The sequence below is a fragment of the Cyanistes caeruleus genome, chromosome 6, assembly GCF_971803275.1.
Source record: "Cyanistes caeruleus chromosome 6, bCyaCae1.hap1.1, whole genome shotgun sequence".
NCBI lineage: Eukaryota > Metazoa > Chordata > Aves > Passeriformes > Paridae > Cyanistes > Cyanistes caeruleus.
In genome coordinates this window covers 12,139,012-12,153,201 of record NC_141706.1, presented here as the reverse complement: position 1 = coordinate 12,153,201, position 14,190 = coordinate 12,139,012, and the positions used below count along the sequence as shown (strand labels likewise).

The window sequence follows — 14,190 nt, the reverse complement described above, 5'->3', positions numbered from 1 at the left end:
CATTCTTTATTAAAGAACTACAAGAACTTTCAAAACTTCGTTATTTCTTTGTTTTTCAGCTTTTTTTTGTTTGTTATTAAATTGAGAAAACTTGATGCAATTTGGGAGAGAAATATGAACAGCAGAACACTGCTGTATTTCTCCACTTTTGACAGCTGATTGTTTCAGGGTGATGTAGGTCTTAAGCTTGAGTAATTAATAATATATCATCACAGCAGATCAGCACTGTTCCTCTACATTCCTTGAAAAGTTCCTGAATGGATTTTCACTGTATATTTTGGTTTTATACTGTTTCTTTAATTTCTTCAACTGCCCATCATTAGCAGCAGATTTTGCCCTTAGAAGGAGCATTTAAGGAAATCATTGCAACACTTGGCCTGCAGATTTTTGTTCTGAATGCTAGTTTCAAGTATATCTGTTTGAATTATCTTAGCCTGTTACTTTTTAAATGCATTTTTTCTGATTTGATTTCAACTCCTGTGAACCATCTCCTGTTAGTAGTTACCACCATAGATACTCATTACCAGAGTTGTTTAGTTTATTGTTTGCAAATTATTTTCACTGTGCACATTATTATATAGATAGAATAAATTTGATATACAGCATGTAAGAATATATTACTAGTGTTATAGAAGGGCTAATTTAAGAATTTTTTTTTCCTCTGGTGACCATCTTTTTGAAAATGGAGAAATAACAGACAAGACCTAATAATGAGCATTTATCCCGTTTCTGGAGCAGTGAAGGAGTAGATGAAAATTATACTACTAAAAATATGCTTACCTTTCATGAATCATAAACTGGCTCTTGATTAGCCAGCCCATCAGTTCCAAACAACTGATGAACAGTCAATCATGATCTGCCATAATCTCACCTAGTGAGATTCAGAATGAGGATTTATGAATCAGGATTTCATCGTCTTGCAGAATTTGTTAAATTTTTGAGCATCATAGAAGTCATTTCACATAAGTCAAAATACATGTAGCTATGTCATGAATGATTTTCATTTTCTGTATCTGCTTGATTAACGTGAAAATACAACTCCTTTTTAGAGTTCTTCAAGCAGTTACAAGGTATACTTAAAGTTCAGGTATCTCTTACCTTGTTTAACTTAAGATAGAGAACTTACCCATTTTGTACTTTCTCTGGTAAAGAAAACCAAAAGCACCGGTTTTGCAGGGAATGCCTGTGCTCTTGGTTGTAATGCTGGATTTCAGAATGTCAATGCATGGAGTTTTCAGGGGACAGCCAGGTATTTACTTACAGGTATTTAATTTCAGTTTTTGTTTCTGGGATCCTAAAGGAATGAAACTACCCATGTATTCAAATTTTACACATAAACAAGCATTTAAAGAATTAGGGCTTTTTCATAACTCTGCTGTATAATGTTTGTAATAAGCTCAAACCATGTTATTTGTTTCAGGACATTCCTGTTTTCATATCCCATTTCCTTTGCTCTTTTTTCACCTGTGTGCTTGTATTTTTTTAATCGTGTTGCATTATACTGGTCAAGAAATATTGAATTTTAATTCAAGGGGATTAAAAATAAATTTTCTTCCCAACATAGCATCGTTATACTCATGCTAAAATTTCACTGAAAATAACAGCAATATCTACCACAAGTGTGCACAAAATAAAAAATTAAAAGTATATTCTTTCATTGACAACCACATAGAATATTAAATTAAATGTTCTGTATGTAATTAATTACAATTTAATGAAATGAATGAAACTACCAGTTGGGATCATGGCTCTATATGGCCTGCTGTTACACTGAAAAACACTCCAGGGTTTTCAATCCCCCAAAATTTGTCAGTTAGTTAATGATTGTCTAGTTTAATTATCTTGAAAATTAAAATCATAGAACTTTTTTCTGAGCACCTGATAGATGCAGGAAAGAAATCTTCTTTATTATGGAAATAAAAAAGAAATCCATTTGAGAACTTATATTGGCTAAAATTAATAATTAAGCATTGACATTAATTCACATTGAAAAATATCTTCTGAAATAGTTTAGGAAATAGACTAATTATAATTTAAGTTCATTAAAATGAAAACTTGGATTTCAGAAAATATTTTTCATGTATAGATTTTGGTGTATTTTACAAAAAGAGGCAAAATAATTGTTCTATTTTACAGAGAAAGCAGAGGCTGAGAGGAAGGAAATCATCTAGGGGATAGAAGACAGGTCATTGTTAAGGCCAAAAAGCATAGATACTTTAGTCAATATCCTATCACAAAATCACATTAATTCATATTTGTCTTGGAGAATTATGACTGTGTAGACATGTCGCATTTCCTGGCTTTATTCAGATAGTAATTGAGAACATACATGAGTATGTATTAGGGTAGATTGATATGTTTATTACTTCTACATGAAAATGGAAGACTGATATACCAGGGCAGAAAGGTGCACACTACCAGTTCTGCAAGGATCTCTTCTCATTTAAATTGAAATCTATGTTTGCAAACTGGGAAGATGCCTGAGCGTCCACTCCATAGTCTTTGTGTAGCTGCAAGTCTTAGCTGAGCCAGTTACTCTAGTTTGTAGTAGGATGGGATGAAGTACCACTGGTCTTTTTGCTGTTGGCTCTTTTTCCTAGTGATATTAAAAAATGCTGGGTAATCCAGGGAGGACTGATTTTCATTAGCCACTGTGGCAAGCCTTCTGAGATGGCAAGAAGAGTTTGCTGTCCTCTAGATACTGTGTATAGGCAGTGACAGGCACACCCCAATTCTTTGTATATAGCTTCTTCACTAGAACCAAGTGTGACCTAATATAGTGTGTTATTTTTCATATAGTGTCTCAAAAAAGCATAAGATCTTGGGTCAGAGTGAAGAAATGCATGTATTTCTTCTGAATTTTCACATTTCTTGACTTCTGCAGGCAACATTTGAGTCCCAAAACATTTAGTCATCTTATTTTCATGTCACTGTTACATCTTGTTGAGACACCTTAGAGAAAATCTGTACCATATTGACGCTGCCCGCTGTGGCCCGTAACGCTTTAGGCTAGCTCTGCTCACTGGCCGCTTGCAGCGTCAGGAGTGGGGAACGGTCTGGGAGCTGTTTTCCCCAGACCGAACCTTCAGAGCCCTGGTGCCACTATAGGCTCTGCGGAATCACGGCGTCGATGGGCTTCGGCGAAGAGATGGAGGAGACCCAGAGTCTAAGCAGCTTTCCAGGAAGAAGGATTTATTAAGGGAAAGGGAACAGTGACGGGACAAGGGCTGGAAAGGTGCACAGGAACCCCAAGGCTCTGGGCAAGCAGCACCTCTGTGCGCCTCAATTTAAGGTGGGGAGGGTACAAACACAGGAACCAATCAGGGCATCTCAGGGGAGGAGTTGGGGGAAGGCTTACAATGTTGGAGACCAATAGGAATAACCTGTGGGAGGGGCGGCAATCACAATGCCAATGGGGCCTCCAGTGAGGGATGAATGACAGGGAAGGAGCTAGAACAAGGGGTGGGGTTTACATAGATTGATGGGGTTCAGGAGCAGGAACAGGGTGATGGACAAGGAAGGTTCAGGAAAAAGGGGAGGGGTTTACAAAACTGACAAGCGGGTAAAACCATTACAACTCATGGGGGGAACAACATTAAGAACAAACCATTTAAATTAATAATCAGAACAAAATGAACAGGCGGCAACATCTCCCCCTTTCTTTTTTAGAAAGAGGAGGTTGCATCCGCAGGAGGTGTAGAGGGCTCAGGGAACCAGTCTTTAAGGGAGGGAGAGGGTGGAGGCGAGGAGGAAGGAGAAGGAGCATCAACAAAATTAACTTGGGGAGGAGGAGATACAAGGTGGAGAACAGATTGAATTAAACATTTTCTCAGAATGGCGAACGCAACTAAAATTATAAAAATGATGAAAACAATCCATAAAACAGTTTTCAGGATGGATGAGAGCCATCCGGACAGTCCCCAGTTGGAAAAGATGTTGGTGGCCCAGTCCTCATGTTCTTGTTTTATCTGGTGGACCATGCCTCTCATCTGTTCGATGGTCTGGCGAATGGAGGGACTTTTTGATGTCAAGTTCATGCAGCAAAGCCCCTCAAATTCCCTGCAGTCGTGGTTGTGCAGGAGCAGCAGGTAGTCTATGGCCGCCCGATTTTGGAGGGTGGCTTGCCTGGTGATTTCCTCGTCTTCGAGGAGGTCGCTTAGCGCAGCTGACGTTAAATTTGCTTGTTTTACTACCCAACACTCGAATTGGCCTAATTCTCCAAGGGCTTGAGCAGCGGCCAACCAGGGCAGAAAAACAGACACTGCTACCCGTTTTAGCTTACTCCAATGGAAAATCTCTGAGTCGCAGTCTGGGTCTAAGTCATCCAGGCTGCGCTTTTTGATAGCCGAATTATTCTTTTGGCTCCAATTTTCGATTTGGGTCGTGTTGGGTGAAAACAAGGACAGCCGGCCCAGTGTGCACGGCCCTCCGAGAAGGCGAGAGGGGATGCCTGCCCATGCCCGATCTCCACAGATCAAAAATAAACCTTTGGGTAACTGAAGAGGGGAAGGATTAAGGGTTGAGGGCATCTTTACATGGGCAATGTTCTGGCACCACTTGGCTGCCTGGAACTGCTTGTTTACTTGTTCCACCTTTGGATATGGGGCAGGATCAGAGGGATAATAACGGAAATGAACGCAGAATGACGCTGGGGAGGAATCTAAAAGGTCGAACTCTTGGGGCTTAACGGTCGCTTTCTCAAGCGTGGCTTGCCAGTCTCTCCAGAGGAGGAGGGGGTTCTTCGCTGGCCTTCTGATCTTGTACATTGGCGCTGAGCGGACGACACGTTGAGCCGGCCTTCCCTGGTTGGCGTCATGGAGCAAGGTGGTAAGGGAGTCGGGAAACTTTTCAGGCTTCAAAGGGATCCCCACCAGGCATGTTGACATTGGGTTTCCTGCTGCTCCGGTGGAGAGGCACAGCTCGTCGCGCTGCAGGGACTTCGCCAACATGACCCATACGTTTTGCTTTGGCTGAGGCACGATCCACCCTTCCATCTGGGCCACTACCAACATCACACTAAAGATGATCTTGGCGACCCTTGGGGCTGTCATGTCTTCAGGGATGGCTCTCTCTAAAACAAAGCAAACATAAAACATAACTTAACTAAAAGGTAAGTCGGCGTAACAAAAGGGTTCAGGGTTGTTTTCTCCTCCTCTTCGGGTTGGGGGTGGCTCACCCGGACGCAACAGTGCCAGCATCCTTGACCCCATCTGGCGGCCTGCTCGGATGTTTAGGGACGTAAGGCTTAACCCACCGTTGTGGGATCCACCTTAGTCCCTGGGGCGAGGATACGCAAGCGTACCCGCGCCCCCAGGTCACTAGGTCAAAAGGACCCATGATTTTCTGGGTCTCAGGGTCTCGGACCAGCACCGGAGGGCGGTGTTGCAATCGGTAGCTGTCGGCAGTCTGGAAGTGCCGGGTCACTGGAGGGTTGGGATCTTGATCTGAACAATTTAGAAAGTTCAGTGTGTAAAGGGCCTTGCACAGTCGTTCTTGTGGTGTGCAGCCCTTCACAGTCTCCTTCTGGTGGAAAAGGACACGCTTGAGCGACTGATGGGCTCGCTCAACAATCGCTTGGCCTGTGGGGGAGTGTGGGATGCCTTTCTTATGTTCCACTCCCCACTCCTGCAGGAATTCCTCCAGTTTCCTGGAGGTATATGCTGGGCCATTATCTGTTTTTATTTCTTTGGGGACCCCCAACACAGAGAAAGCCTGCATGAGGTGTTTGCAGACATGCTCGGCTTTCTCCCCTGTGTGGGCAGAGGCAAAGACAGCACCCGAGAAGGTGTCGATGGAAAGGTGCACAAAACGGAACCTACCAAATTCAGGGACGTGTGTTACGTCCATCTGCCACACCTCGCAGCTCCCCAGACCTCGAGGGTTGACCCCCGATCCTAGGGAAGGCATGGCGGTAGAATGACAGTGCAGGCATGTGGCCACAATGGCTCTGGCCTGGTCTCGCCTCAGGTGGAACTGACGGACCAGTCCAGGCACATTCTGGTGGAACATCTGATGACTCAGCTTGGCTTGCTGAAACACATCAGGGAGCTGGGCCATTGAAACGGGGGTAGCGAGGGAATCTGCTATTTTATTCCCCTCTGCTACCGGACCAGGGAGCTCCGTGTGTGACCTTACGTGCATTACGAAGAAAGGCTGCTTTCTGTGGGAAACAGCATAGATCAGTTTAGAAAGCAGCTCAAACAGCTTAGGATTGGAGACCTCCTTGAGAGCTGCATGTTCAGCTCTCGCGACCACCCCTGCTACATAGGCCGAATCTGTAACCAGATTGAAAGGTTCAGAAAACCTCTCAAAAGCTCTAACGACTGCATCCAACTCAGCAACTTGTGGAGATCCCTCCACGTATTTAACATCTGCTTCCCACTGCTGAGTCCGAGGATCTTGCCAAGTCACTACTGACTTGTGAGATGCTCCGGATGCGTCTGTAAAAACAGTCAGAGCTTTGAGGGGCTTTCTGCTCCGAACTTCTCTTGGAATTACATCGAACTTTGCGTTAAAGAATTTATGGGCAGGGGCGTGGACCGAAATTTGTCCGCAGTAACTATCCAGAGCAATCTGGAGGGTCTCGTTCTCTTGTAACAGCTGATTGAACATCTCCTTTGTCAGCTTATCTGGGGACGCTTTGTCCCGAGACAAGCTAACAGGCACCCGAATGCACGAAAAGTCACACCCAGCCATTTCCCGAAGTCTAGCCCTAGCTCTCCTGATGAGCTGAGCCATCAGCTCTTGTGGCCGGGTGACACTTTTGGACCGCTGGTGACTCAGGAAGACCCACTCTATGATCAAGAGCGGGTCCCTGGAGCCCTGGTCCCATTGAAAGATGAGCCCACACAGGTGTGGCAGTCTCCCCAATACTATAAATTCAAAGGGTAGGCTCGGTTCGTACCGATGCGCCTGTCTTTTGACTAGCGCATCCTGTACCTTCTCTAGTGCTTTCCTCGCTTCTGGGGTCAGGGTCCTGGGAGAACTTAGCTCCTTCTCCCCCTTCAAAAGTAAGAAGAGGGGGGCTAGGTCTTCAGTAGTGAGGCCCAGCCAAGGTCTGACCCAGTTCAAGGTCCCACACAGAGAGTGAAGGTCTGCCAAAGTTTTCGGATTGCTGTTGATGGCCAATTTTTGAGGCACAATGGTCCTCTCAGCAATCCGCAGACCCAGATATCTCCAGGGTGGCATCTTTTGAACTTTATTTTCCTGGAGTTGAAAACCCGCTGATGTTAAAACCTTAACCACTAGGTCAAGAGATTGTGTAAGTAAATCGTCATGGGGGGCACACACTAGGACATCATCCATGTAGTGATGGATGATGACCTCCCCCATTTTGGAGCGCACAGGAGACAGCAATGAGGAGACATACCACTGGCAGATAGTCGGTGAGTTCTTCATGCCCTGGGGCAATACCCGCCAGTGGAACCTCCTCATTGGGGCTTCTCGGTTAAGGGTGGGCACCGAGAAGGCAAACCGTGGGGCATCTTCAGGGTGTAGAGGAATTTGAAAAAAGCAATCCTTGATGTCAATTATCGCCAAATTCCAATTTCGGGGGAGCATGGTTGGGGAAGGCATCCCTGGTTGAAGGGGCCCCATGTCTACAATGATTTTATTTATCGCACGAAGATCGTGGAGGAGTCGCCACTTGTCTTTCCCCGGCTTACGAATGACAAAAACCGGAGAATTCCAAGGGCTCGTTGTCTCTACGATGTTGCCTTTTACTAATTGCTCCTCCACGAGCTCGTTGAGCGCCCTTAATTTATCCTTTCTGAGCGGCCACTGATCAATCCAGACCGCTTCATCCGTGATCCAATCCAGCTTCTGGAAGGGGCGCTCCACAGTGGCCGCCACTAAAAATCCCGGGGGGTTTTCGGGATTTCAATTCTTGCCCCCCATTGAGACATGAGGTCTCTCCCCCACAAGGGAACCTGGAAGTCTGTGACGAATGGGCGTAAATTAGCCAATTGCCCATCCGGCCCCTTAATTTGCACCACGCTCTTTGAAACTCGAGCCAATTGGGTGCCCCCTATACCCTGTATCTTCCCCGCCACAGGTTGCAACTCCCAATGTGACGGCCATCTCCTTTCGGGGATGATCGTCACATCCGCCCCTGTGTCAAGCAGACCCTTCATGTTAACAAACTCCGCACCCTGCTTGACGCTGCAATCAATGATAGGCTTATCTTCACCCACCACTTCTGCCCAGTAGACGCCTGGTGCGTGGTCATCTACTGGAAATCTTTCAGGCATTGGGATAATTTGGGCAATAATTTGCCCTTTTGGCAGGAAATATGGTGGGTGAGTGCAGCGCGCCAGGAGAGTGAGGTTCTCCGGACCACCCGGGAAGGTAATCGGAGAAATCTCAATCTCTGGGGGTGTGTATTTAGTGTCCCCGATGGCAATAAACTTACAGTCGTGTCCAGTTTCCATCTGATCCCCCTCCAGAGGGTCCACAGCCACCACCGTCCAGTGCTGGGACCGGAAGAGGGTGTCTTTGGTGGTGATGAGATGTCGCGTCCGGGATACGTGCCATGTCCAGCGTTTAAGGTCTCCCCCCTCCGCGATACCTGCCCCATTTTTTGCATCGCGCGGGGCAGGTTCGCGCCGCACTCCTTGTTTTTTTTATTAGATACTTCTTTATGTACCCTCTCCCCTGAACCATCCCCCATCGGCCCCTGGTGAGGGTGGTTGGCAGGACAGTTCTTTGCCATGTGGCCCAGCTGTCCACACCGATAGCATTGCGTGGTTCTCGCCGGCGGAATAACGGTGTGCCCCGCCGGGTGCTGGGTCACTGCTGCCGTTGGTGGTCTCCTGACCGTGTGTGGTGGTGGTGGCACCTTGGACGTCCCCACTAATGGCACTTTCTTCTCGCACGCATCAATGAGGGCGTCCAGGGTCGGTGGTGGATACATAGGCAGACTAAAGATAACTTGTTTGCAGATGTCGTTGCAATTGGCTTTTGCCATTTCGAGGATAAATTGTTCTTGCATCTCAGGCCTATCCACCTGTCTCTCTATTTGTTCCTGCAATCGGTTCACAAAGATGGTAAATGGCTCATTGGGGGATTGTCTGATGTTCGAAAAGTTGGTAAGGGGTTCCCCCCCCGGCAAGATGTTAAATACCTTTTCCGCGGCCTCCGTAATTTTAATCAAAACAGGCCGGGGTAGAACCCTAGCCTGTTCTTCTGGTTTTACCCAATTCCCTTCACCGCACAGATGATCAATTGAGAGAGGGTTTTCATCCGCGTCAACTGCGGACTCCTCGCTGCGCAACAACTCAGGAAGGATGGCCTCCAACGATTTCTTCCACCTCTGTTTCCACAGCCTATAGTCAGCTGGGGAAAGGAGGCAGGCAAACAACTCTTTTAAATCGTGGGGGACCATCTCGTTCGCGGAGAAGGTGGCTTTTAACAAGCCCTTAAAATATTCACTTCTCCTGCCGAACTCTTTCTGAGCTTTGCACAGCTCCCTCTTTGTCTGGAAGGAGAAGGGCTCCCATTCTCGGTACCTCCCCCCCCTTCCTCTAAAACTAACCGGTGCGGCAAAGGGAATTATAACCTGTTCCGGGTTCTGGTCCTCAGGCTTGTCACTTCCGGTTCCCGAAGCGTGGGAACTGGTAGGAGGGGCGTGGGAACCGGAAGGGGAGGCGTGGGAACCGGGAGGAGGGGCGTGGGAACCAGAAGCCGGAAGAGGCGGGGCTGGAGGACCGACTGAGGGGGAGGATTGTAGGGAGGAATGGCGGCCGGAAGGGGTGGAGTTTTGGGAGGTAACAGTTTGGGGACACACCCCCGAGGAGGAACTATCTGAGGGCAAGTGGGAGGGGTCAGGGTAGGAAGGGAAGGAGGAGCTAGGGAGGAAGGGGTTGGACTTTGAGGGGAGGAAGGGATTGTGGGAAGAAGGAGCACAAGGGAGGGGTCCGACCATGCGGTCCCCGCCATCTTGTGTCCCTCGGGGGCCATTTTGGGAATTATGTAGACTTAGGGAAGATTCAGGGGAACACCGGGAATTAGGGAGTGTAGGGGAACTAGGGTTCTGGGAGCGAAACTGGGGATCAATAACTTTATCAACTCGGGGATTTGGAAACTGGGAAGGGAAAAACTTGGAGTTATCAACTGGGGAAGTAGGGGAATGGGTAAGGGCTCCGGCAGCTTGGCCAGGGCTACCGGGGCAAGGGTTCTGAGGGAGGCTTGGGGAGCCAGGGAGACTACTGCCGACTTCGGAGCCCTGCGTTTCACGGGTTGCTCCGCAGGTCTCCCCCAACTTAGGGACAAGGGACGAGGAGCAGGGGTTTGGGGAAACCGGGGAAACTGAAGAAACTGGGGAAGGCTGCGTTGGCTGCTTCTGCTTTTCCTTCTTCTCAACTAAGGTGGTCCGAATCAGAACGAAAAGCGGGATTAATTTGGCGGCTGTCTTGTCCCCCTGAACTACTAAAGCCGTTAATTTGGACCCGACTGAATTCCAAAATGACATAGAAAGAACATCTTCGGAGGACACATGGGGAAAATGCAGAAAAAGCCAACGCACAAGCCTCTTAACCAACCCTCGTGAATACTTATGTTTCCCACCCTCAAGGAGACCCACAACTTGGAAATAAATCCCCCTCTGCGGAGCCGACAAACGCGCACCCATCTCTTACACCCCCGGCTCCACAGTCTCACCACCCCTCAACGGCAAACGAGAAATTAAAAAACTAAAACAAGGGTCTGGACCCGAATCACACTCACTCCCCCCCCCAGGGGAGTCTACCAAGGGGCTACCAAGGGGCTCACACACACGCCCCCCCCCGCTTTTTCCCCCACCGGGGAAAACTTACCAAGTCCAGACAGTGGCCGTGGGAGGTGTCCAAAGCCCCAGGAGCGGTCCCTCGTGCGCGGAGAGATTGTCGCTCCTTCCCCCGGGAGCGCCGCCGGACAAAAACCGGCCTGCTGCAACCGGGGTAGCTGCCGCCCAAAAGTCTTTATAATCCAAAAACGACTCCTCCGGGGGTCTCCTCTCGCTGAAGAGGCCCCACGTTGGGCGCCAGCTGACGCTGCCCGCTGTGGCCCGTAACGCTTTAGGCTAGCTCTGCTCATTGGCCGCTTGCAGCGTCAGGAGTGGGGAACGGTCTGGGAGCTGTTTTCCCCAGACCGAACCTTCAGAGCCCTGGTGCCACTATAGGCTCTGCGGAATCACGGCGTCGTGGGCTTCGGCGAAGAGATGGAGGAGACCCAGAGTCTAAGCAGCTTTCCAGGAAGAAGGATTTATTAAGGGAAAGGGAACAGTGACGGGACAAGGGCTGGAAAGGTGCACAGGAACCCCAAGGCTCTGGGCAAGCAGCACCTCTGTGCGCCTCAATTTAAGGTGGGGAGGGTACAAACACAGGAACCAATCAGGGCATCTCAGGGGAGGAGTTGGGGGAAGGCTTACAATGTTGGAGACCAATAGGAATAACCTGTGGGAGGGGCGGCAATCACAATGCCAATGGGGCCTCCAGTGAGGGATGAATGACAGGGAAGGAGCTAGAACAAGGGGTGAGGTTTACATAGATTGATGGGGTTCAGGGGCAGGAACAGGGTGATGGACAAGGAAGGTTCAGGAAAAAGGGGAGGGGTTTACAAAACTGACAAGCGGGTAAAACCATTACAACTCATGGGGGGAACAACATTAAGAACAAACCATTTAAATTAATAATCAGAACAAAATGAACAGGCGGCAACACCATATGTTCCACGTTAAAAGTATACATATTAGTTACCTCCATACTTTCAAAATGAATCATAGAATTATAGAACAATTTGGGGTGGAAGAGATCTTAGAGATCATCTAGTTCCAACTCCCACTGACATGGACAGAGACACTGTCCACTATCCCAGGTTGCTCTAGTCCAACCTGACCTTGAACAATTACAGGGATGAGGGATCCACAACTTCTATGAGCAAAGAGTGCCAGGGCCTCCTTTGCAAGGAGGATTTTTTACTTCTAATCTAAACCTCCCTTCTTTCAGTTTGAAGCCATTCCCTCTTGTCCTACACCCTTGTGAGAAGTCGCTCTCCAGCTCTTTTGTACCCTTTCAGGTACTGAAAGGTGTTCTAAGGTCTCCCCAGCGACCTCTCTTCTTGAGGCTGAAACCCAACTCTCTCACCTTGTCTTCATGGGAGAGGGATCCATCCATCTGGACTTGGTCCAACAGGTACATGTTTGTAAGCAAAGATAAAAAGATGGTAAAGAATATTAACAAGCTGAAGATGATCTTCTATTTTATTCCAAGAGCCTTCTTCCAGTCTTTTCCCCATCAGTCCCACTCCACAGTTTCCTCCCCATGCTTGGACCCATAGGTAATGCTAAGGCCCTCTTGTTCCTATCTTTAGGATACTTATTTCTTTTCTGATTTGTGAGAACTGAGATAAGTGGTTGTCAAACTGATCTGCCCTTTTATGGTGAACAACAATAACATGAGGCCAATCTTTAATAGCCTGTAAACTTACTTAGGCTGCGCTCACTGTCTATCATATACATCTGTCCTGCTTATAGAAAAGATAATGTAGATGAATGTGGTTCTGGTTGGTAAACTTGCAAATTAAAATGCAAAGCTTACACATCTACTGATGATCAAGTTCAAGCAGGTAATACCTTCAGAATCCCAAATCTTTTTTATAAGCTTCTGCTGCAGTTACTAGACAGAGATTGAGAGTTTATGCACATAGCTAAAAATAATGTTTTGGACCAAAGATCTCTTATTACAGTGTTTTCTAATTATTTTGTGGAGCCCTTTTTAAGATTAATGATATTAATGGATAATAATTGCACTGGTGACCTTTTCTAATACACTAGTCATGCAAAAGAACTTTAAATTCCTAGAGAATGAGTCAATGCCAGCTCCCACAGATTATCTGAGGCAGGAAAGGCAGGGGAAACCACAGAAATTTTGCCTTCTATTTGTTCTATTTTATCATCCAGAAGCAACCTCACAAGGAAGTGTGAAAAGTTACTCACATTCTCTACCCTCTTTATTCTCACAAAGCACTTGTATTCCTCTAATTCTGAGAGCATGTTTATGTGAGAATCAACAATTTCAGATGATTGAGTTGCATACTGGTACCATGCCCACAACCAAACTTGAGCTATTAACATAAAGCTGTGAGGTATTTTGTGCTCAGCACTTCGCCAAACACATTGCAATGTGTGTTTAGAACACACATTGCCAGTGCAAAGCTAGCACAAATCTGTCTACAAAGTCCTTAAGCAGCCATTTGACATCAGCATATATCCAGGTAAGACTGCACAGATTGTTAAATTCTTGTCTGGATTCTCAAGTTACGAACATCTGCTGAGGAACAGGAATGATTTCTTTTGATGAGTAGTTACCCCTAATAGTCTCAGAAATTGTTTCCTTTTCAAAGACGTTCCTTTCTGATTATTGTAGCAAAGTGCTTCAAACAGTCTGTACTTTCAAATAATAAGCACACTTACATGTCTGTAAACAAATTTGCTGCAAAAAGATACATTTATGCACCAGTTCTCCTGTGCATTCCCGAAGGACAGATTCTTGTGTCCTTGTGTAGGTTCTCTATCTATTGCCTAATTTTGTCAAGCTACTCACTGTGAACAATTTCCTGATCATAAAATGTTACAAAAGGCAACTGTAAAAGAAAAAGAAGCTATACCAAGGTATTGAATACATCTAATCAGAGAGACCTGCCGTATACCAACAGCTTACCGCATAGTTTTTATAAAATTTAATTTGATTGCAACACAGTACAAGCAAGTTATGTCCCGTGGAATCTGCACTACAAAACAGTATATGTTAGTTGTAATTTTATCTTATGTCTGATGGTTATGACATATGTCACCTGAGACATCTTGCAAGTAATTACCTGAAGTAATGTGTGGGTTGGATGTGATTTCGGTAAAGCTGCATATCTGACAATAACAAACGTAAATCTTTAGTTAAATTAAGTTGTTGGCCTGTCATTCATCACATTGATTCTACTCTTTCAGTTAAAAGTTGTGTCTGTCCCTTGGGAAAGAATTTAAGGAAGAAATCCCTTTCATGCTTGAGTTTCTCCAAACATTTATTTGGCTATACTGAAACCCTAGGATTAATGCATTTTAGGTGGATTTTTATGTTTCTGTTATGCCCACTGAATATCTTGTGATGTACTGTGTTACTTACAAGTAAATTGTGGGAGAAGGAAAATTCCACTCCATAACTG

The 14,190-nt window shown here is 46.4% G+C and overlaps 1 protein-coding gene across 1 annotated transcript; it reads right to left on the bottom strand.

The window, feature by feature from the left end:
* Nucleotides 1–3,665: 3,665 nt before the first annotated feature.
* LOC147652447 (uncharacterized) lies at nt 3,666–11,070 on the bottom strand. Its single transcript, XM_086893309.1, has 6 exons — nt 10,812–11,070; nt 9,920–10,479; nt 8,645–9,310; nt 8,033–8,471; nt 5,820–7,850; nt 3,666–5,071 (listed from the first exon to the last, which is right to left on the bottom strand). Exons 1-6 carry the CDS (start codon nt 11,068–11,070, stop codon nt 3,666–3,668), a joined length of 5,361 nt encoding a protein of 1,786 aa, XP_086749435.1.
* Between the last annotated feature and the right edge of the window lie 3,120 nt (nt 11,071–14,190).

Excerpts from the sequence above, each read along its gene's own strand:
- LOC147652447 (XM_086893309.1), bottom strand. The coding sequence starts at position 11,070 with ATGAGCAGAGCTAGCCTAAAGCGTTACGGGCCACAGCGGGCAGCGTCA. Across the intron at positions 7,851-8,032 it reads TGTGGCGGGGAAGATACAGG|TGGCGGCCACTGTGGAGCGC; the intron begins GTATAGGGGGCA and ends CGGGATTTTTAG. Across the intron at positions 5,072-5,819 it reads AACACACGTCCCTGAATTTG|AGAGAGCCATCCCTGAAGAC; the intron begins GTAGGTTCCGTT and ends GCTTTGTTTTAG.